The following is a 22,564-nucleotide window of genomic DNA, read 5'->3' on the forward strand; positions in this document are numbered from 1 at the left end:
ACCACCGCCAGGGTTAGCGGCACCATCAGCAGGCAGCAGGGCTGTGTGCTCGCTGGACCACACCATGCCATGCTGCAGGCTTGCCCAGCCAGCCCTGTGCCTGGATACCGGCAGCTCTCCAGACAACACACTCCCACGCACCGTAAACATCTTGCCCAAAAGTGGTGTGCATCCCTGCCTCAGCACATTGCCCTGCAGGGCTGGGCACCGAGGAGGGGGCTGCGGCACAACCACCGCAGTGCCTGGTGGCCCCAGAGGTGGTCCCCTTCCCCATGCACGGTGCCTGCTGCTCTTTTGGGGCTCACCGAGCACCCGTGGCACCGGGGAGAGGAGAGGGGGTGCTCAGGGTGGAGTGGGGAACTGGGTGTGGGGCTGGTGATGGAGGCAGGGCAGGGGTGTTTGGGTGACTCGGGTGGCATAGGCACGTTTGGGGCAATTCAGGCTCCACGTGCACATCCAGGCATGTGGGCAAGGTTGGAGGGAGTGGGGAAGGGTCCTCCCTCTCCACCCCAGCTGCCATGGTGCCCTGGCCAGGCCCGCAGGTGGAAGCCTGGGGTCTGTCAGCCCTGCAGCTGCAGCCTGGGGTGCAGCCAAATAGACACAGCAGCACAGCCAATTTGATGGGAAACGGACATGCAGCAGGCATGGGTAGCGAGGGCTGCAGGGGCTGCCCTGGGAGCCACCACCAGGACAAGGTGCAGGGGCATTGCTAAGGCTGCTGACATAGGGGGTGGTTATAGGGCGATGGGGAGAAGGGTGAGAGGCTGCTGGGGATGACAGCAGCGCAGGCACGCTGGCCCTGTGGAGGTCTCTCCTTTGCAGAGGGCACTGCCCAAGCAAACGGCTGCCTGCGGGGACAGGGCCACCTGCCCATGCTGCAGCCACGTCGGGACTGGCGGACCCCTCGCCTGCAGGGGCACTGTGCAGGGAGGGCAGCGATAGGGCGGCAGGGCCAGAGTGCAGCCAGACCCCCTGCAAGAGGGGGGACCCCGGGGCAGCCAGAGGGAGCAGGTGGGGAGGGCTGGCCCGCATGTTTCTGGCAGGGCTGGGCCGGTGTGTCATCCCCAGGGGCGGGGAAGGGCAAGGTTTTAAACGTGCTCTGGTCCCAGGCAGGAAGCAGCGGGACTGCGGGCACCTGCCGGGCGAGCCCGTCCTGCGACCACCGTGGGCAGGTAGGAGAGGTCGGATGGAGAGGAGCCTGGCTGGGTCTCGTGGGGCTGTGCCGGGGGGGGTCACGGCGGACAGAAGCACTTGCGCAGGTTCTGGGTATGCGAGGAATGCGGCATTGCCAGCGCCTGCCGGTCTGGCTGGGCTGCGGCCAGGTGCCAGGGTGGGACAGTGGGCGTAGGGTAAGAGCTGTACAGTGCCGTGGCATACTGGGCACTGCCGGCCCTCGAGGCCGAGCACAGCGGGAGAATGGTGGTCCCTGACCCCGGCATGCTCTGGGAGTGGGATGAGGAGGGGGAAGGCAGTGGGGCAGGGGGCTGGAAGCACCATTCCATAGTGCCATTCCATAGTCCACCATACCCAGTGAGGTGGGTACACGGCACCATAGGATTTCCCCCCATGGGCAGGGTGCGACCACCTCCCACAGCTGCAGCAGAGGAGCAGCCCCGCTCCAGGCACCTAACGAGGCAGGTCAGCTGGCAGGAGCCCATCTGCCACTGGCCATCAGTGGGAGCCAGGCACTGCATCCCCTGCTCCGTGGAAGCCGGGCAGGCAGCACTGCCCAGGAAGGCGTGCTGGGCTGCAACCCCAGCCCCTCTCAGAGCAGGGACCCCCAAAGTATCCCGGCTACCCTCCTTGTCCCTATCACCCTTCCGTCACAGCCCAAGCCAACTTCTCTACTGCTCTCCCTCCCCCTGAAACACCCCTAGCTTCAGCCTGTCCCACCAGAGACCACCCCACAGTCTTCACCCGGCCCCCCCCAGGCTCCCACCCGCAGCCCCAGCCCCTCCCAAATGCTCTGCTGCCCCTTCCCCAGCAGACACCTCCTCCGCCACCCTCTCCCTGAAACCAGATCCCCCACTCTGCCAGTAAAACCTGTCCCTTCTCCCAGTCTCTCCCCACAGCCCCCAGAAGCCTCTCCCTCCCCAGCTGGCGCCGGCCTGTTGGTGCACCCTGCGGGTGCAGATGTGCAGGGTCATCCCATGGGATGTGGGGCAGCCATAGCTGCAACGCTCTCCCATGCGCTGGGTCTACGAGGAAGACCCTCCTGCTGTCACTCACGCAGGGTCGCGGCACCGGTGGGTGCGAAGGGGCTGTGCGTGCAGTGCAGTCCGGAGCCGCGGCTCACGCCAGCACGTTTCCTGACACAGCCAGAAGTGAAAGGCGCAGAGCAGCGATTGCCGCTGCCAGGGAGAACTGCCCGCGTCGGGGAGAGACCGTGGCCCCAGGGAGGGCTGCAGGTGCCAACGCCTGAACCTCCGCCAGGAATCTCCCTGGCTTTGTAGGCAGAGTTGGTTACTAAAAGTTTCCATGGGGCTGACGCCTTCTGACTAAAGGGAGAAGAGTACTTTCTCTGCCCACACGCCTGCTGCCTCCTCCCCTGCCCGTGAAGGGCAGGGGGCTCCACCTCAGCCCTGGGGGGTTCCTACCTCTGGTCCCCAGCCCCGATGGGAATCGGGTGTTCAAGCTGCCACAGTCTTACTGGTGGCAGTGCCCAAATGCCCTCTGCACTCTGGTGCCGGTGACTGGCTTAGGTCTGAGACATGTGGGGATCTGCCCGGGGCTCTCCGGATACCGCAGCCACACCGGCACTGCCCACCCCTGTGCCCGTGGCATGGCTGGGCTGAGCCCAGCCTCTCCCAAGCGCAGCACAGCCCGTGCCATCTAACCCATCTAACTCCGCCAGGTAAGGGCTGTGGGGCTGGGAGTAGCTTTCCCAGCCCTGCAAGGCAGCACGGCCCCAGGACCGGGGTGGGTAGAGCTGGTGGTGAGGTGCTGCCAGCCCTGGCATATGTTTTGCATATGCGTGGTGCCAGGCACAGGGCTGCCCAGGGCAGGGGACCCCCCTGCTCCCAGCCCACAGCCCACAGCACAGGACAGAGCAACTCCCCCGCTCTCAGCCAGCAAGATGGGCCCTTTGCATTCGCCCCACAGCAGCTCCCCTACCAGGCAGAGATACAGACACCCCCCTCCCCGAGTCCCAACCCTGCTCTCCTCCCCTCACCCAGTGTGGCTCAGGACAGCCCTTCCCAGAGCCTCATGGCCGTCCCGCCCGCCGTCCCCACCTCTTGGCACTAGAGCCAGGTGCAATCCTGAACCTGCAAACACAAACAGCATTGCCTGGGCAGATCCAAGCCCGCGCAGCCACGCTCGCACTGACATCACGGGGCGGACGGAGCCACCGCCTGTTGGGACCTTTCCCCTGGGATGGGCAGCAAGCCTAGAGCGCGGCTGGGACAGAGGAGCCCTTGGCAAGGAAAAGGTGCTGGACTGGCCCGTGGGGCACAGGACGAGCTGGAGTGGGCACAGGGGGAGAGAGCTGGGTGCACAGATCCCCACTGGAGAGGCTGGTCCCATGGCGAGCAGGTCCCTGGCGCAGCACCCGCTGGCACCGGCATGCTGCTCTTTGCTCCCTGGTGCATTTAAGGTGGCAGCGCAAGGAAAGGACGTGGGTCCGTGAGCCCCAGGCAGCGAGATAGGGCTGGTCCGCACCATCGCCACTCGGTGCGACCGTCACGGGAGGGTCAGTGTGGCACCAGCTCTCCATGGGACTGCTCTGCCAGCGCCTTTCCACGTACAGCGGTGCATACCATGGAGTAGCCCTGCTCTGGCTGTGTCCTTGCGGCCGGGTCCAGAGATGCCAGCGGACAGCACCACGACCCAGCTCCGCTGCAGAAGCTCAGGCAAGTGGGTCTCCTCAGCCTGCCGCAGCACTTCATGCTTGGTCCTGTGGCTTCGCCTGCCTCCGCAGGTCTGGTCCAGCCCTGGCACACCCCACTCTGCACTGGTGCCAGGGGCTCTCCATTAGGGGATGGGGCTCACGAGGGAATAAAGAGCCATCTCTGCTGCTCCAGCATAGCAGGGCCAGCCCCCGTGCTCCTCAAACCTGTTCCAACCCTGCAGCCTCCTCCTGCAGGACCAGCTTCCAGCCCAAGGACTGAAGGGTGTTGGGCACGGACACCCCACTGTGCAAGGCTGTGGGCAGTGAGGCTCCTCTGCAGCATCGTGTGCCACAGCCATAGCCCGCAGGCTGTGGCTGATGACAGCTCCCAGACCTCTGCACAGCCTGTACTCAGCCACAAGTGCCCTCCAAGCCTTCTGGTGTGCACAGCCCAGCGTGCGACAGCCTCGTATTCCCCTCCGGCACCATAATTTGACTGTATAATGGCTGCATTGTGGCTGATCCTAGTTTGCCCAGGAGCTGTTCAAACATGAGTGCAGGGATGCAGGTCTGTGTGCAAATAGTGTGGCCTGCTGCACCCACCTGCTTCTCCTTTGGCTGCCCCCCCCCCTTCCCACGCTTTCTGAGCAAGGCAAGGAGGGCAGATACCCCGTCTCAGTGCAGCAGTGTCCACCAGGCAAAGAGCCTCCAGGGATTCTTCTGGGTGCCCGGTGGCTCCAGCCCCTGCTGACCGGTGCTGCTGTGGGGAGTGTGCCAGGGGACCAGGCTCAGCCCCTGTCCCTGGCAGAGGGGAGCAGCCTTTCTGTGCTGGCTCAGGGTTTGCTCATCCCTGTGCCGGTGTCAGCAGCAGCCCGAGCGAGTGCTGGTACTCCCTGGGGTTGCTGCTTTGCCCCAGGCCCCACTGCCCTCCAGGCCCTTGAAGCACTCTACAAGGGTTTTGTGCAGAGATGAGCCCTGCACAAACTGGTGGCCAAATGCATGTGACAGCTCGGGGGGGCTTTAACTCCTCACAGGAGCCAGGCCTGCCTCAGCTCAGTGCTCCATGGGTCCCACCAGTGCTTCTGCTCCAGTCTCTCTGTCACACTGAGATGTCCCAGTGCACCCAGCAAGTCTAGCTCAGAAAGCAGACGGTGCTTGCCTCTGGCAGGTCTGGCTCAGCATGTCATGTTCAGGGGCAAGCACAGTGCCCTAAATATGCTCAGCCTTCAGCTGTTACTTCCTCCTGCCTGTGAAGTATTTCTTTTTCTTTTTTTTTTTCCCAGTATTATTTAGCATGCAACCCATAGAAAAGTTGGTTTCTCACTGAGCTTTCCCATTCTCTCCCCTCTCTTCAAAGAGTCTTGACAGCTGTGAAAGGCGTGCAGTGGGAGGATGGAGAGCAAGCCAGCAGTGAATGGCCATGCTGCCCCCAACTCTCACCAGGAAGACATGCCAGGAGCAAACCACTTGAGCCAGGACATACTGCCTTGCAAACAGAAAAAGGCAGCTGACAGGGATGTGGTGGTGATGGATGCTTCTAGTGAGCCCTCGCAGGCAGCTGGCAGCATTGCTGGAGTGTATGTAGAGGCTTCAAAGAAGATAATGAGCTTTTATGATGCTACCAGAGAGCACCTCCTGAGTTTGGATTCAGCATTCTGTCTTCTAGAGGCCCAGGCAGCCATGGGCTTCATCACTGACCCAGTGAAGAACAGGCATGTCTCTGTAGCAGAAGCCGTGGAGCTGGGGCTGGTGGGGCTGGAGCTGAAGGAGAGGCTACTCTCTGCAGAGAAAGCTGCTACTGGCTTCGTGGACCCCTACACGGAAGAGAAAATCTCCCTCTACCAGGCGATCCAGAAGGACCTGATCAGGAGAGAGCAAGGTACCCGGCTGCTAGAGGCCCAGATTGCAACTGGAGGCATCATTGACCCAGCCACTGGCTGCCGGATCCCAGCAGATGTTGCCTGTGAGAGGGGATATTTAGATGAAGAGATGAGCCAGTTCCTTTCTGACCCCAGCAATGAGGACAGCAAAGGGTTCCTCAACCCCAGTACTATGGAGAGGGCCACTTATATGGAGCTTATAAAGAGGTGTGTTGTTGATCCAGCCTCAGGCTTCCTCCTCTTACCCCTGCAAATCACGTTCCCAGGGCTGGGAGGGAGGGTGACCAGCAGGGATCTGCTGGACTCTGGCATCATCAGCCCTGACATGTTCAGAGGTCTTGAGGAGGGAAGAGTTTCTGCCCAGGAGGTAGCAGAGAACGACTCCGTTCAGCAGTTCCTCCATGGGACAAGGAGCGTGGCTGGTGTTGTCCTGCCTTCCAGTGAGCGGAAAAGCCTTTACCAGGCCCTGAGAGAGCATCTCCTCCTGCCTGGTGCTGCTCTGATGCTCCTGCAAGTCCAGGCCTCCACCGGCAGCCTGACAGACCCCGTAAAGAACAAAACCTACTCAGTTGATGAGGCTGTCAGGGTTGGTCTCATTGGCCCAGAGCTTCATGAGAAATTGTCTTCAGCTGAGAGGACCATCATGGGGTACAGGGACCCCTCCACTGGAGAAATGCTCTCTCTATTCCAAGCCATCAGGAAGGGATTCATCCCCAGGGATCACGGCATTTGCCTTCTGGAGGCTCAGATGGCCACAGGGGGTATAATTGCTCCAGGCAGGCACCTCCGTGTCCCCACAGAGACAGCTTGCAAGTGGGGGTACCTGGACGAGGCCACAAGACAGCTCCTCTCCAGTCCTACTGATGACATGAAAGGATTCTTTGACCCCAGCTCCAAGGAGAAGCTGACCTATGCAGACCTGCTCAGACGCTGTGTAACTGATCCGAACACAGGGCTCCTTCTGCTGCCACTTGGTGGAGACAGCAGAGAAGGATCTGAGGGAACCCCATTCTTCTTTGACCATAGGACCCAAACAGCTCTGGAAAACACACAAGTACCCATTGCTTTAAGTAAATTCAAGGGAAAGTCAGTGTCTCTCTGGAAACTCCTCTTCTCAGACTACATCCAGAATGAGCAAAGAGCTGCTCTCACTCAGCAGTACCTTGCAGGAACACTCTCTATACAAGAATTGGGTAAGGCAGTCAGCACCGCCATTGAGGAAGTGGCTTCCACTGCTAATGTCACCTTCAAAGGACTGAGGGACCAGGTGACAGCAGACCAACTCCTGAGCTCTGAAATTATCAGCAAAGATTTATTTAAGAAACTGAAGGAGGGAGCAACATCAGCGAAAGAAGTTGTCAGCATGGACACTGTCAAGAAGTACCTACAAGGGACAGGTAGCATTGGTGGGCTGCTGCTTCCCAACTCCCAGGAGAAGATCAGCATCTACCAGGCAAAGCGGAAAGGACTTCTAAGGCCAGGAACATCACTGATCCTCCTGGAGGCACAGGCTGCCACTGGATTTATCATTGACCCAGCTGCCAACAAAAGGTATTCTGTGGATGAGGCTTTAAGAGCGAATGTCATTGGCCCAGATGTTTACGACAAGCTACTGACTGCAGAGAAATCGGTCACCGGCTACAGAGATCCTTACTCAGGGAACAAGATCTCCCTCTTCCAGGCCATGAATAAAGAGTTCATTGTGAAGGAGCATGCTATCCGCCTGCTTGAGGCCCAGATTGCCACTGGTGGCATCATTGACCCCGTCAACAGCCACCGCATCCCCGTGGAGGTGGCCTATAAGCGTGGCTACTTCGACAAGAAGATGAACTTAATCCTTTCTGATCCCAGCGATGACACCAAGGGCTTCTTTGACCCCAACACACATGAGAACCTCACCTACCTGCAGCTCAAGGAGAAGTGCATTACAGAGCCATCCACCGGGCTCTGCCTCCTTCCTCTGAACAGCAGGCAGCTCCAGTTCATTGATGATACCACCAGACGGGTGTTCAGGAGCTCCTGGCTGCCGGTCAGGTTTGGGCGGTTACGGGGGGAGAAGGTCTCCGTGTGGGACCTGCTGAACTCCGAGTACTTCAGTGAGGGAAGGCGCCGAGAGATATTCAACCACTACCAGCTGAGGAAGCTCACCCTGGAGCAAATTCGAATCATGCTAGAGGAGGAAATGAAAAAATGGGCCCCCATCAAGTTCCCAGCCATGAGAGGCAGCATCAGCGCTTACCACCTGATGGAAACAGGTGTCATTGACAAGGCCCTGTTTGAGAAGGTGTTGGAGGGATCCGTCACACCAGAGGAAGTCTTGCACATGGACTCTGTCAGAAAGTACCTCTATGGCTCTGGCAGCATCGGGGGGATTGTACTCCAGCCATCAAACCAGAGGATAAGCATTTACGAGGCCATGAAGCAAAACATTGTGGTACCAGGAGTAGCCCTCCCACTGCTAGAGGCCCAGGCTGCCACAGGCTTCATCATTGACCCAGTGAACAACCAGAAACTCTGTGTGGATGATGCCATCAAGGAGGGAGTCATTGGGCCAGAAGTCCATGAGAAACTGCAGCATGCAGAATGGGCTGTAACAGGCTATAAAGATCCTTTCACAGGCAAGAAGATACCCCTCTTCCAGGCAATGAAGAAGGGCCTGATTGCGGACAAACAGGCCATGCAGTTGATGGAGGTGCAGATGGCTACAGGAGGCATTATTGATCCAACATGTGGCCACTATATCCCCACAGAATCTGCCCAGAAGCGAGGATGCCTGGATGAGGATACAAGCAAGGCCCTTTCTAAGCCCAATGACAACAACAGAGCCTTCTGCATCCCAGACAGCAAAGAGACCGTGACCTATGCTGAGTTAATCAAGCGCTGCCAGAAGGACGAGATCTCTGGCTTCCACTTGCTGCCTCTGCAACAGACAGTGGCTCCTGCCTACACCGACGAACAAATCCAACAGGTTTTCAAGGAAACCGTGGTGAAGGAAAAAGGGGTCTCCCTCTGGGAGCTAATACACTCTGGGTATTTCACTGAGGAGCAGAGGAGTGACTTCATGGAGAGGTTCCGGTCTGAGGAAATGTCGCTGCAGCAGCTGGTTGCTCTTGTGCTCAGACTAGTTGGGGAGATGGAAATGAAAGCCCGCACCGAGATCACCTTGGAAGGCTTGCGGGGCAGTGTCCCTGCAGTCTGGCTGCTGGATGCTGGCATCATTACTGAGAAGACGTTTAAAGAATTGGCTGAGGGCATAAGAACTCCCAAGGAAGTGGCTGCGATGGAGAGTGTGAAGAGGTACTTGCAGGGCACAGGCAGCATCGCCGGGGTATTCATAGAAGCATCCAAAAAGAAGATGAGCTTTTACGATGCCATGAAAAACAATCTCCTCCTCCCTGGGGCTGCTCTGAGGCTGCTAGAAGCTCAAGCAGCCACAGGATACCTAACTGACCCAGCAACAAACCAGAGACTCAGTGTGAGGGATGCTGTGAAAGCAGCTGTTGTTGGCGAAGAGCTCACCGAGAAACTCCTTCTAGCTGAGAGGGCAGTGACTGGCTACACAGATCCCTACACAGGGAGCTCCATCTCACTATGTCAGGCACTCAGGAAAGAGTTGATTCCCCTGGGAGATGCTGTTCCCTTGCTAGAGGCCCAGCTGGCCACAGGAGGGGTCATTGATCCCATTCACCACCATCACCTTCCACTCCAGGCTGCATGCAGATATGGCTTCTGTGATGAGGACCTGATCCAAACCCTCTCTCAGCTGAATGACAGCACCAAAATCTTTTTTGACCCAAACACAAAAGAGAACATGACCTACCAGCAGCTGAAGGACAGGTGCATTCATGAGGCTGAGTCAGGTCTCTGGCTCCTTCCTCTGTCAGAAAATGCAATATTCTGTGTGGATGAACAAACCATGGAGGTGTTGAAATCTGTGACTGTTTGTGTCAACATAGGGCGGTTCAAAGGACAGACAGTGTCAGTCTGGGACCTTCTCAACTCTGAATACCTCTCAGACAGTAAGAGAAGAGAGCTAGTGCAAAAGTACAAAGATGAGAATACTGAAGTGCTACATGAAATCATAACAATTGTTACCACAATCATCAAAGAGACTGAGACACAAGGCAAGAAGTTTGCATTCAAGGGACTAAGGAAAAGAGTATCCGCCAGTGACCTCTTCCAGTCTCAACTGATAGACAAAAAAACCCTCGATGAGCTCAACCAAGGGAAGAAAACAATCAAAGAAGTCACTGAAATGGACTCTGTCCGTAGGTACCTGGAGGGCAGCAATTTCATAGCAGGGGTCCTTATACAGCCAAGCAATGAGAAGATGAGCATCTACCAGGCCATGAGGAAGGGCATCCTGAGGCCAGGGACAGCACTGGTGCTGCTGGAGGCGCAGGCTGCCACTGGCTACATCATTGACCCAGAGAAAAACAAGAAGTTTTCAGTGGAGGAAGCATTAACTGCAGGTCTAATTGGAGGGGAGATTTTTGAAAAGCTACTCTGTGCAGAAAGAGCCGTAACAGGCTACACCGAGCCCTACACAAAAGCCCCAATGTCCCTGTTTGAAGCTATGAACCAAGGGCTGATTGTGAAGAGCCACGGCATCCGCCTGCTGGAGGCCCAGATTGCCACTGGTGGCATCATTGACCCTGTACACAGCCACCGTATCCCCGTGGAGGTGGCCTACCGGCGCGGCTACTTCAACCAGGAGATGAACCAGATCCTCTCTGACCCCAGTGATGACACCAAGGGCTTCTTCGACCCCAACACCCACGAGAACCTCACCTACATGCAGCTCCTGGAGAGATGTGTCCAAGATTCAGAGACTGGGTTGTACATGTTGCAAGTTGTACAGGAAGGAGGAAAGTACTTCTACATTGATGAAATTACAAAAAAGGTTTTGTGCTCAAAGCCCCTTAAAGTGAAAATTGGAAAGTTTAAGGACCAAACAGTTTCCATCTGGGAAATTCTCTGCTCTCATTACATCTCCGAGCAAAAAAGGAAAGAACTAGTGATGCAGTACAAATGCAAAACCCTAACACTGGAAGACCTTATAGCCGTCATCTTCAAAATAATTGAGGATACAGAGCAAAGAGCAGAAGCCCTCAAGGTTAGAGGACTCCGGGGGGATGTGTCAATATCAGAATTGTTTAACTCTGAGATAATTGACAAGAAAACTCTAGATCAGTTGCAGGATGGAAGTCTCACACTTGCCAGCCTCACAAAGAGGGACACCGTCAAAAGGTACTTGGATGGCACTGGATGCATTGCTGGGGTTCTACTCCCATCGAAGAAAGAGAAGATGAGCATCTACCAGGCCCTGAAGAAGGGCCTTCTCACAGAGCAATGTGCACTGGGACTGCTGGAGGCACAGGCTGCCACTGGTTTTCTCATTGACCCACTAAAAAATAAGAAGTTCTCCGTGGATGAAGCCGTCACATCCGGGTTAGTGGGGAGCAACTTGCACAAGAATCTCCTGTTGGCAGAGAAAGCTGTGACGGGATACACAGATCCTCATACAGGAAATCAAATATCCCTCTTCCAGGCCATAAGGCAAAAGATAACAGTCAAGGAGCATGGCACCCGCCTGCTGGAGGCCCAGCTCGCCACTGGCGGTGTCATTGACCCCATGCACAGCCACCGCCTCCCTGTGGATGTGGCCTACCGGCGCGGCTACTTGGATGATGATATGTTTCTTCTGCTTTCTGATCCAGATCATGGTAGCAAAGGTTTTATAGATCCAAACACCCATGAGAAAATCAGTTACAGTCAGCTCCTGCAGAGATGTTACAAAGACAGAGATACTGGATTGTACCTGCTGCAGGTCATGGAAAAAGAAGATGATTATTTCTACATTGATGAGCAAACAAAAAATGCCCTATTATCTACAAAGGTACAAGTGCCTGTTGGAAAATACAATGGACAAGTATTATCACTGTGGGAACTTCTCTGTACTGAGTACATCACAGAAGAGAAAAGAAAAGAACTGGTGAAAAAATATAAAGAAAAATCCAATCATATTATACAAGGAATCATTGATACAATACTAAATATCATTAAAGAAAAAGAAGAGGACAGAAGTGATGTCTGGTTCCAAGGAATCAGACAACAAATAACAGCAACAGAACTTGTAAGTGCACAAATAATTACAGAAGAAACAATGGAAAAACTACACGAAGGAAAAGAGACGGCACAAGGCATAGCACAAATGGATAGTGTGAGAAGATACCTTGAAGGAACTGGAAGTGTTGCCGGTGTGCTGGTGCCCTCCAAGGCCGACCCCGCCAAGATGGAGAAGATGACCATCTACCAGGCCATGTGGAAGGGCATCCTGAGGCAGGGCACGGCTCTGGTGCTGCTGGAGGCGCAGGCTGCCACCGGCTTCATAATTGACCCGCTCAGCAACAAGAAGCTCTCCGTGGACGAGGCCGTCTCGTCCGGGCTGGTGGGCAGCGAGCTACAAAAAAAACTTCTTTGTGCAGAGAGAGCAGTGACAGGCTACACCGACCCCTACACAGGACAAAAGATGTCTCTCTTCCAGGCCATGAAGAAGGAGCTCATCGTCAAGGAGCACGGCATCCGCCTGCTGGAGGCCCAGATCGCCACCGGCGGCATCATCGACCCCGTGCACAGCCACCGCCTCCCCGTGGAGGTGGCCTACCGGCGCGGCTACTTCGACCACGAGATGAACCAGATCCTCTCCGACCCCAGCGATGACACCAAGGGCTTCTTCGACCCCAACACCCACGAGAACCTCACCTACATGCAGCTCCTCCGCCGCTGCGTACCCGACCCGGACACGGGGCTGCTCATGCTCCAGCTGATGGACAAGGGCTCCGTGCTCTACCAGCTGACCGACGACGCCCGGCAAGCCCTGCAGGCTGCCCGCACCACCCTCAGCGTGGGGCTCTTCCAGGGCCAGAGCGTCACCGTCTGGGAGCTCCTCTTCTCCCGCTACGTCCCCGACCACCGGCGCCAGGACCTCCTCCGGAGGTACAAGGCGGGGACGGTCACCATCTCGGAGATGATCACCCTCCTCACCGCCATCATCACCGGGGCTGAGGGCCAGGGCCACGGCGCTGCCTTGGCCCGCAAGCCGATGCAGCGGGAGGCCCCGCCATTGGCCGAGAATGGCGAGGCCATGGGCTCCCAGCAGGAGCGGGAGCGGGAGCGGGAGCAGGAGCGGGAGTTGGAGCGGGAGCGGGAGCAGGAGCGGGAGCGGGAGCTGGAGCTGGAGCGGTCCCTGAAGTCCCGCACCGTCGAGGTCTCGGCGGGTGGCTTCCACGGCAGGAAGGTCTCCCTGTGGGAGCTCCTCTTCTCCACGTACGTCTCCGAGGCAAAGAGGCAGGAGCTGCTGGCGCAGGTCCGGGCCGGCAGTCTGGCGCTGGACGAGCTGGCGAGGCACCTCACCCTCCTCGTCGAGGAGGTGGTGGAGCGGAGCAGCAGCATGAAATTCACGGGGTTCAGGAGGCAGGTGACCGCCTCGGACCTGGTGGACTCGGGCATCATCGACAAGGACACGCTGGCCGACCTCGTCCAAGGCTCCAAGACGGTGGAGGAGGTGACGGAAATGGCCTCCGTCAAGCGCTACCTGGACGGCACGGGCTGCATCGCCGGCGTGCTGGTGCCCTCCAAGGCCGACCCCGCCAAGATGGAGAAGATGACCATCTACCAGGCCATGTGGAAGGGCATCCTGAGGCAGGGCACGGCTCTGGTGCTGCTGGAGGCGCAGGCTGCCACCGGCTTCGTCGTTGACCCGCTCAGCAACAAGAAGCTCTCCGTGGACGAGGCCGTCTCGTCCGGGCTGGTGGGCAGCGAGCTGCACGAGAAGCTCCTGTCGGCCGAGAGGGCCGTGACGGGCTACACCGACCCCTACACCGGCGACCAGATCTCTCTCTTCCAGGCCATGAAGAAGGAGCTCATCGTCAAGGAGCACGGCATCCGCCTGCTGGAGGCCCAGATCGCCACCGGCGGCATCATCGACCCCGTGCACAGCCACCGCCTCCCCGTGGAGGTGGCCTACCGGCGCGGCTACTTCGACCACGAGATGAACCAGATCCTCTCCGACCCCAGCGACGACACCAAGGGCTTCTTCGACCCCAACACCCACGAGAACCTCACCTACATGCAGCTCCTCCGCCGCTGCGTACCCGACCCGGACACGGGGCTGCTCATGCTCCAGCTGATGGACAAGGGCTCCGTGCTCTACCAGCTGACCGACGACGCCCGGCAAGCCCTGCAGGCTGCCCGCACCACCCTCAGCGTGGGGCTCTTCCAGGGCCAGAGCGTCACCGTCTGGGAGCTCCTCTTCTCCCGCTACGTCCCCGACCACCGGCGCCAGGACCTCCTCCGGAGGTACAAGGCGGGGACGGTCACCATCTCGGAGATGATCACCCTCCTCACCGCCATCATCACCAGGGCTGAGGGCCAGGGCCACGGCGCTGCCTTGGCCCGCAAGCCGATGCAGCGGGAGGCCCCGCCATTGGCCGAGAATGGCGAGGCCACGGGCTCCCAGCAGGAGCGGGAGCGGGAGCGGGAGCAGGAGCGGGAGTTGGAGCGGGAGCGGGAGCAGGAGCGGGAGCGGGAGCTGGAGCTGGAGCGGTCCCTGAAGTCCCGCACCGTCGAGGTCTCGGCGGGTGGCTTCCACGGCAGGAAGGTCTCCCTGTGGGAGCTCCTCTTCTCCACGTACGTCTCCGAGGCAAAGAGGCAGGAGCTGCTGGCGCAGGTCCGGGCCGGCAGTCTGGCGCTGGACGAGCTGGCGAGGCACCTCACCCTCCTCGTCGAGGAGGTGGTGGAGCGGAGCAGCAGCATGAAATTCACGGGGTTCAGGAGGCAGGTGACCGCCTCGGACCTGGTGGACTCGGGCATCATCGACAAGGACACGCTGGCCGACCTCGTCCAAGGCTCCAAGACGGTGGAGGAGGTGACGGAAATGGCCTCCGTCAAGCGCTACCTGGACGGCACGGGCTGCATCGCCGGCGTGCTGGTGCCCTCCAAGGCCGACCCCGCCAAGATGGAGAAGATGACCATCTACCAGGCCATGTGGAAGGGCATCCTGAGGCAGGGCACGGCTCTGGTGCTGCTGGAGGCGCAGGCTGCCACCGGCTTCGTCGTTGACCCGCTCAGCAACAAGAAGCTCTCCGTGGACGAGGCCGTCTCGTCCGGGCTGGTGGGCAGCGAGCTGCACGAGAAGCTCCTGTCGGCCGAGAGGGCCGTGACGGGCTACACCGACCCCTACACCGGCGACCAGATCTCTCTCTTCCAGGCCATGAAGAAGGAGCTCATCGTCAAGGAGCACGGCATCCGCCTGCTGGAGGCCCAGATCGCCACCGGCGGCATCATCGACCCCGTGCACAGCCACCGCCTCCCCGTGGAGGTGGCCTACCGGCGCGGCTACTTCGACCACGAGATGAACCAGATCCTCTCCGACCCCAGCGACGACACCAAGGGCTTCTTCGACCCCAACACCCACGAGAACCTCACCTACATGCAGCTCCTCCGCCGCTGCGTACCCGACCCGGACACGGGGCTGCTCATGCTCCAGCTGATGGACAAGGGCTCCGTGCTCTACCAGCTGACCGACGACGCCCGGCAAGCCCTGCAGGCTGCCCGCACCACCCTCAGCGTGGGGCTCTTCCAGGGCCAGAGCGTCACCGTCTGGGAGCTCCTCTTCTCCCGCTACGTCCCCGACCACCGGCGCCAGGACCTCCTCCGGAGGTACAAGGCGGGGACGGTCACCATCTCGGAGATGATCACCCTCCTCACCGCCATCATCACCGGGGCTGAGGGCCAGGGCCACGGCGCTGCCTTGGCCCGCAAGCCGATGCAGCGGGAGGCCCCGCCATTGGCCGAGAATGGCGAGGCCACGGGCTCCCAGCAGGAGCGGGAGCGGGAGCGGGAGCGGGAGTTGGAGCGGGAGCGGGAGCAGGAGCGGGAGCGGGAGCTGGAGCTGGAGCGGTCCCTGAAGTCCCGCACCGTCGAGGTCTTGGCGGGTGGCTTCCACGGCAGGAAGGTCTCCCTGTGGGAGCTCCTCTTCTCCACGTACGTCTCCGAGGCAAAGAGGCAGGAGCTGCTGGCGCAGGTCCGGGCCGGCAGTCTGGCGCTGGACGAGCTGGCGAGGCACCTCACCCTCCTCGTCGAGGAGGTGGTGGAGCGGAGCAGCAGCATGAAATTCACGGGGTTCAGGAGGCAGGTGACCGCCTCGGACCTGGTGGACTCGGGCATCATCGACAAGGACACGCTGGCCGACCTCGTCCAAGGCTCCAAGACGGTGGAGGAGGTGACGGAAATGGCCTCCGTCAAGCGCTACCTGGACGGCACGGGCTGCATCGCCGGCGTGCTGGTGCCCTCCAAGGCCGACCCCGCCAAGATGGAGAAGATGACCATCTACCAGGCCATGTGGAAGGGCATCCTGAGGCAGGGCACGGCTCTGGTGCTGCTGGAGGCGCAGGCTGCCACCGGCTTCGTCGTTGACCCGCTCAGCAACAAGAAGCTCTCCGTGGACGAGGCCGTCTCGTCCGGGCTGGTGGGCAGCGAGCTGCACGAGAAGCTCCTGTCGGCCGAGAGGGCCGTGACGGGCTACACCGACCCCTACACCGGCGACCAGATCTCTCTCTTCCAGGCCATGAAGAAGGAGCTCATCGTCAAGGAGCACGGCATCCGCCTGCTGGAGGCCCAGATCGCCACCGGCGGCATCATCGACCCCGTGCACAGCCACCGCCTCCCCGTGGAGGTGGCCTACCGGCGCGGCTACTTCGACCACGAGATGAACCAGATCCTCTCCGACCCCAGCGACGACACCAAGGGCTTCTTCGACCCCAACACCCACGAGAACCTCACCTACATGCAGCTCCTCCGCCGCTGCGTACCCGACCCGGACACGGGGCTGCTCATGCTCCAGCTGATGGACAAGGGCTCCGTGCTCTACCAGCTGACCGACGACGCCCGGCAAGCCCTGCAGGCTGCCCGCACCACCCTCAGCGTGGGGCTCTTCCAGGGCCAGAGCGTCACCGTCTGGGAGCTCCTCTTCTCCCGCTACGTCCCCGACCACCGGCGCCAGGACCTCCTCCGGAGGTACAAGGCGGGGACGGTCACCATCTCGGAGATGATCACCCTCCTCACCGCCATCATCACCAGGGCTGAGGGCCAGGGCCACGGCGCTGCCTTGGCCCGCAAGCCGATGCAGCGGGAGGCCCCGCCATTGGCCGAGAATGGCGAGGCCACGGGCTCCCAGCAGGAGCGGGAGCGGGAGCGGGAGCAGGAGCGGGAGTTGGAGCGGGAGCGGGAGCAGGAGCGGGAGCGGGAGCTGGAGCTGGAGCGGTCCCTGAAGTCCCGCACCGTCGAGGTCTCGGCGGGTGGCTTCCACGGCAGGAAGGTCTCCCTGTGGGAGCTCCTCTTCTCCACGTACGTCTCCGAGGCAAAGAGGCAGGAGCTGCTGGCGCAGGTCCGGGCCGGCAGTCTGGCGCTGGACGAGCTGGCGAGGCACCTCACCCTCCTCGTCGAGGAGGTGGTGGAGCGGAGCAGCAGCATGAAATTCACGGGGTTCAGGAGGCAGGTGACCGCCTCGGACCTGGTGGACTCGGGCATCATCGACAAGGACACGCTGGCCGACCTCGTCCAAGGCTCCAAGACGGTGGAGGAGGTGACGGAAATGGCCTCCGTCAAGCGCTACCTGGACGGCACGGGCTGCATCGCCGGCGTGCTGGTGCCCTCCAAGGCCGACCCCGCCAAGATGGAGAAGATGACCATCTACCAGGCCATGTGGAAGGGCATCCTGAGGCAGGGCACGGCTCTGGTGCTGCTGGAGGCGCAGGCTGCCACCGGCTTCGTCGTTGACCCGCTCAGCAACAAGAAGCTCTCCGTGGACGAGGCCGTCTCGTCCGGGCTGGTGGGCAGCGAGCTGCACGAGAAGCTCCTGTCGGCCGAGAGGGCCGTGACGGGCTACACCGACCCCTACACCGGCGACCAGATCTCTCTCTTCCAGGCCATGAAGAAGGAGCTCATCGTCAAGGAGCACGGCATCCGCCTGCTGGAGGCCCAGATCGCCACCGGCGGCATCATCGACCCCGTGCACAGCCACCGCCTCCCCGTGGAGGTGGCCTACCGGCGCGGCTACTTCGACCACGAGATGAACCAGATCCTCTCCGACCCCAGCGACGACACCAAGGGCTTCTTCGACCCCAACACCCACGAGAACCTCACCTACATGCAGCTCCTCCGCCGCTGCGTACCCGACCCGGACACGGGGCTGCTCATGCTCCAGCTGATGGACAAGGGCTCCGTGCTCTACCAGCTGACCGACGACGCCCGGCAAGCCCTGCAGGCTGCCCGCACCACCCTCAGCGTGGGGCTCTTCCAGGGCCAGAGCGTCACCGTCTGGGAGCTCCTCTTCTCCCGCTACGTCCCCGACCACCGGCGCCAGGACCTCCTCCGGAGGTACAAGGCGGGGACGGTCACCATCTCGGAGATGATCACCCTCCTCACCGCCATCATCACCGGGGCTGAGGGCCAGGGCCACGGCGCTGCCTTGGCCCGCAAGCCGATGCAGCGGGAGGCCCCGCCATTGGCCGAGAATGGCGAGGCCACGGGCTCCCAGCAGGAGCGGGAGCGGGAGCAGGAGCGGGAGTTGGAGCGGGAGCGGGAGCAGGAGCGGGAGCGGGAGCTGGAGCTGGAGCGGTCCCTGAAGTCCCGCACCGTCGAGGTCTTGGCGGGTGGCTTCCACGGCAGGAAGGTCTCCCTGTGGGAGCTCCTCTTCTCCACGTACGTCTCCGAGGCAAAGAGGCAGGAGCTGCTGGCGCAGGTCCGGGCCGGCAGTCTGGCGCTGGACGAGCTGGCGAGGCACCTCACCCTCCTCGTCGAGGAGGTGGTGGAGCGGAGCAGCAGCATGAAATTCACGGGGTTCAGGAGGCAGGTGACCGCCTCGGACCTGGTGGACTCGGGCATCATCGACAAGGACACGCTGGCCGACCTCGTCCAAGGCTCCAAGACGGTGGAGGAGGTGACGGAAATGGCCTCCGTCAAGCGCTACCTGGACGGCACGGGCTGCATCGCCGGCGTGCTGGTGCCCTCCAAGGCCGACCCCGCCAAGATGGAGAAGATGACCATCTACCAGGCCATGTGGAAGGGCATCCTGAGGCAGGGCACGGCTCTGGTGCTGCTGGAGGCGCAGGCTGCCACCGGCTTCGTCGTTGACCCGCTCAGCAACAAGAAGCTCTCCGTGGACGAGGCCGTCTCGTCCGGGCTGGTGGGCAGTGAGCTGCACGAGAAGCTCCTGTCGGCCGAGAGGGCCGTGACGGGCTACACCGACCCCTACACCGGCGACCAGATCTCTCTCTTCCAGGCCATGAAGAAGGAGCTCATCGTCAAGGAGCACGGCATCCGCCTGCTGGAGGCCCAGATCGCCACCGGCGGCATCATCGACCCCGTGCACAGCCACCGCCTCCCCGTGGAGGTGGCCTACCGGCGCGGCTACTTCGACCACGAGATGAACCAGATCCTCTCCGACCCCAGCGACGACACCAAGGGCTTCTTCGACCCCAACACCCACGAGAACCTCACCTACATGCAGCTCCTCCACCGCTGCGTACCCGACCCGGACACGGGGCTGCTCATGCTCCAGCTGATGGACAAGGGCTCCGTGCTCTACCAGCTGACCGACGACGCCCGGCAAGCCCTGCAGGCTGCCCGCACCACCCTCAGCGTGGGGCTCTTCCAGGGCCAGAGCGTCACCGTCTGGGAGCTCCTCTTCTCCCGCTACGTCCCCGACCACCGGCGCCAGGACCTCCTCCGGAGGTACAAGGCGGGGACGGTCACCATCTCGGAGATGATCACCCTCCTCACCGCCATCATCACCGGGGCTGAGGGCCAGGGCCACGGCGCTGCCTTGGCCCGCAAGCCGATGCAGCGGGAGGCCCCGCCATTGGCCGAGAATGGCGAGGCCACGGGCTCCCAGCAGGAGCGGGAGCGGGAGCAGGAGCGGGAGTTGGAGCGGGAGCGGGAGCGGGAGCGGGAGCTGGAGCTGGAGCGGTCCCTGAAGTCCCGCACCGTCGAGGTCTCGGCGGGTGGCTTCCACGGCAGGAAGGTCTCCCTGTGGGAGCTCCTCTTCTCCACGTACGTCTCCGAGGCAAAGAGGCAGGAGCTGCTGGCGCAGGTCCGGGCCGGCAGTCTGGCGCTGGACGAGCTGGCGAGGCACCTCACCCTCCTCGTCGAGGAGGTGGTGGAGCGGAGCAGCAGCATGAAATTCACGGGGTTCAGGAGGCAGGTGACCGCCTCGGACCTGGTGGACTCGGGCATCATCGACAAGGACACGCTGGCCGACCTCGTCCAAGGCTCCAAGACGGTGGAGGAGGTGACGGAAATGGCCTCCGTCAAGCGCTACCTGGACGGCACGGGCTGCATCGCCGGCGTGCTGGTGCCCTCCAAGGCCGACCCCGCCAAGATGGAGAAGATGACCATCTACCAGGCCATGTGGAAGGGCATCCTGAGGCAGGGCACGGCTCTGGTGCTGCTGGAGGCGCAGGCTGCCACCGGCTTCGTCGTTGACCCGCTCAGCAACAAGAAGCTCTCCGTGGACGAGGCCGTCTCGTCCGGGCTGGTGGGCAGCGAGCTGCACGAGAAGCTCCTGTCGGCCGAGAGGGCCGTGACGGGCTACACCGACCCCTACACCGGCGACCAGATCTCTCTCTTCCAGGCCATGAAGAAGGAGCTCATCGTCAAGGAGCACGGCATCCGCCTGCTGGAGGCCCAGATCGCCACCGGCGGCATCATCGACCCCGTGCACAGCCACCGCCTCCCCGTGGAGGTGGCCTACCGGCGCGGCTACTTCGACCACGAGATGAACCAGATCCTCTCCGACCCCAGCGACGACACCAAGGGCTTCTTCGACCCCAACACCCACGAGAACCTCACCTACATGCAGCTCCTCCGCCGCTGCGTACCCGACCCGGACACGGGGCTGCTCATGCTCCAGCTGATGGACAAGGGCTCCGTGCTCTACCAGCTGACCGACGACGCCCGGCAAGCCCTGCAGGCTGCCCGCACCACCCTCAGCGTGGGGCTCTTCCAGGGCCAGAGCGTCACCGTCTGGGAGCTCCTCTTCTCCCGCTACGTCCCCGACCACCGGCGCCAGGACCTCCTCCGGAGGTACAAGGCGGGGACGGTCACCATCTCGGAGATGATCACCCTCCTCACCGCCATCATCACCGGGGCTGAGGGCCAGGGCCACGGCGCTGCCTTGGCCCGCAAGCCGATGCAGCGGGAGGCCCCGCCATTGGCCGAGAATGGCGAGGCCACGGGCTCCCAGCAGGAGCGGGAGCGGGAGCGGGAGCAGGAGCGGGAGTTGGAGCGGGAGCGGGAGCAGGAGCGGGAGCGGGAGCTGGAGCTGGAGCGGTCCCTGAAGTCCCGCACCGTCGAGGTCTCGGCGGGTGGCTTCCACGGCAGGAAGGTCTCCCTGTGGGAGCTCCTCTTCTCCACGTACGTCTCCGAGGCAAAGAGGCAGGAGCTGCTGGCGCAGGTCCGGGCCGGCAGTCTGGCGCTGGACGAGCTGGCGAGGCACCTCACCCTCCTCGTCGAGGAGGTGGTGGAGCGGAGCAGCAGCATGAAATTCACAGGGTTCAGGAGGCAGGTGACCGCCTCGGACCTGGTGGACTCGGGCATCATCGACAAGGACACGCTGGCCGACCTCGTCCAAGGCTCCAAGACGGTGGAGGAGGTGACGGAAATGGCCTCCGTCAAGCGCTACCTGGACGGCACGGGCTGCATCGCCGGCGTGCTGGTGCCCTCCAAGGCCGACCCCGCCAAGATGGAGAAGATGACCATCTACCAGGCCATGTGGAAGGGCATCCTGAGGCAGGGCACGGCTCTGGTGCTGCTGGAGGCGCAGGCTGCCACCGGCTTCGTCGTTGACCCGCTCAGCAACAAGAAGCTCTCCGTGGACGAGGCCGTCTCGTCCGGGCTGGTGGGCAGCGAGCTGCACGAGAAGCTCCTGTCGGCCGAGAGGGCCGTGACGGGCTACACCGACCCCTACACCGGCGACCAGATCTCTCTCTTCCAGGCCATGAAGAAGGAGCTCATCGTCAAGGAGCACGGCATCCGCCTGCTGGAGGCCCAGATCGCCACCGGCGGCATCATCGACCCCGTGCACAGCCACCGCCTCCCCGTGGAGGTGGCCTACCGGCGCGGCTACTTCGACCACGAGATGAACCAGATCCTCTCCGACCCCAGCGACGACACCAAGGGCTTCTTCGACCCCAACACCCACGAGAACCTCACCTACATGCAGCTCCTCCGCCGCTGCGTACCCGACCCGGACACTGGTCTTTACTTCCTTAAGATTTTTAGAAAGTAATTGTAAAACCTTTTGCAATTTTTTTTCATTATTACTTTGGTGAATATATTAGCTATTGTGAATATTTTGTTTGCTGCTGGCATTTTTCTTTCTATTTTTTAAAATTTTTTTTTTTTTAAAATTCTAATTCCATGCTGAAAATTTCTTCATTGTTCTTTTTCCCTTTCAATAACCTACGCACATCAGGTATCGCTTTTAAATGTCTTCCCTGAGCGCTGTGGCATAGCATATTAAGCCTTTGTCTTCTGTAGTCTTTCAGGAATGCTGGAGTCAGCCTGGGTTATCTCCATTCCTTTTGGTGAAATATGTTGTCCTCATTTTCCTCCTGTACATTTGAATGGAAGTATGTCTTTTATGGCATATGAGTTGTATTGAGAGTGGTATTTTTATTCTCCTTCTAGTTGGTTTTCTTATGCATAAAGAACATTTTTTTCCTAGCAGATTTGCAGGCCGTTATTAGAGTTGCAGGTTTTCAAATCTGAATTTTACATGGAGACCAGATTT

The 22,564-nt window shown here is 60.6% G+C and overlaps 1 protein-coding gene across 1 annotated transcript; it reads left to right on the forward strand.

Annotated features, from left to right (window-relative positions):
- Positions 1-4,954: 4,954 nt before the first annotated feature.
- EPPK1 (epiplakin 1) lies at positions 4,955-22,490 on the forward strand. Its single transcript, XM_069780236.1, has one exon. The coding sequence runs from the start codon at positions 5,222-5,224 to the stop codon at positions 22,058-22,060; it is 16,839 nt and encodes a 5,612-aa protein (XP_069636337.1). The 5' UTR covers positions 4,955-5,221; the 3' UTR covers positions 22,061-22,490.
- Positions 22,491-22,564: the final 74 nt, after the last annotated feature.

Source organism: Haliaeetus albicilla, chromosome 3 (genome assembly GCF_947461875.1).
Source record: "Haliaeetus albicilla chromosome 3, bHalAlb1.1, whole genome shotgun sequence".
Classification (NCBI taxonomy): domain Eukaryota; kingdom Metazoa; phylum Chordata; class Aves; order Accipitriformes; family Accipitridae; genus Haliaeetus; species Haliaeetus albicilla.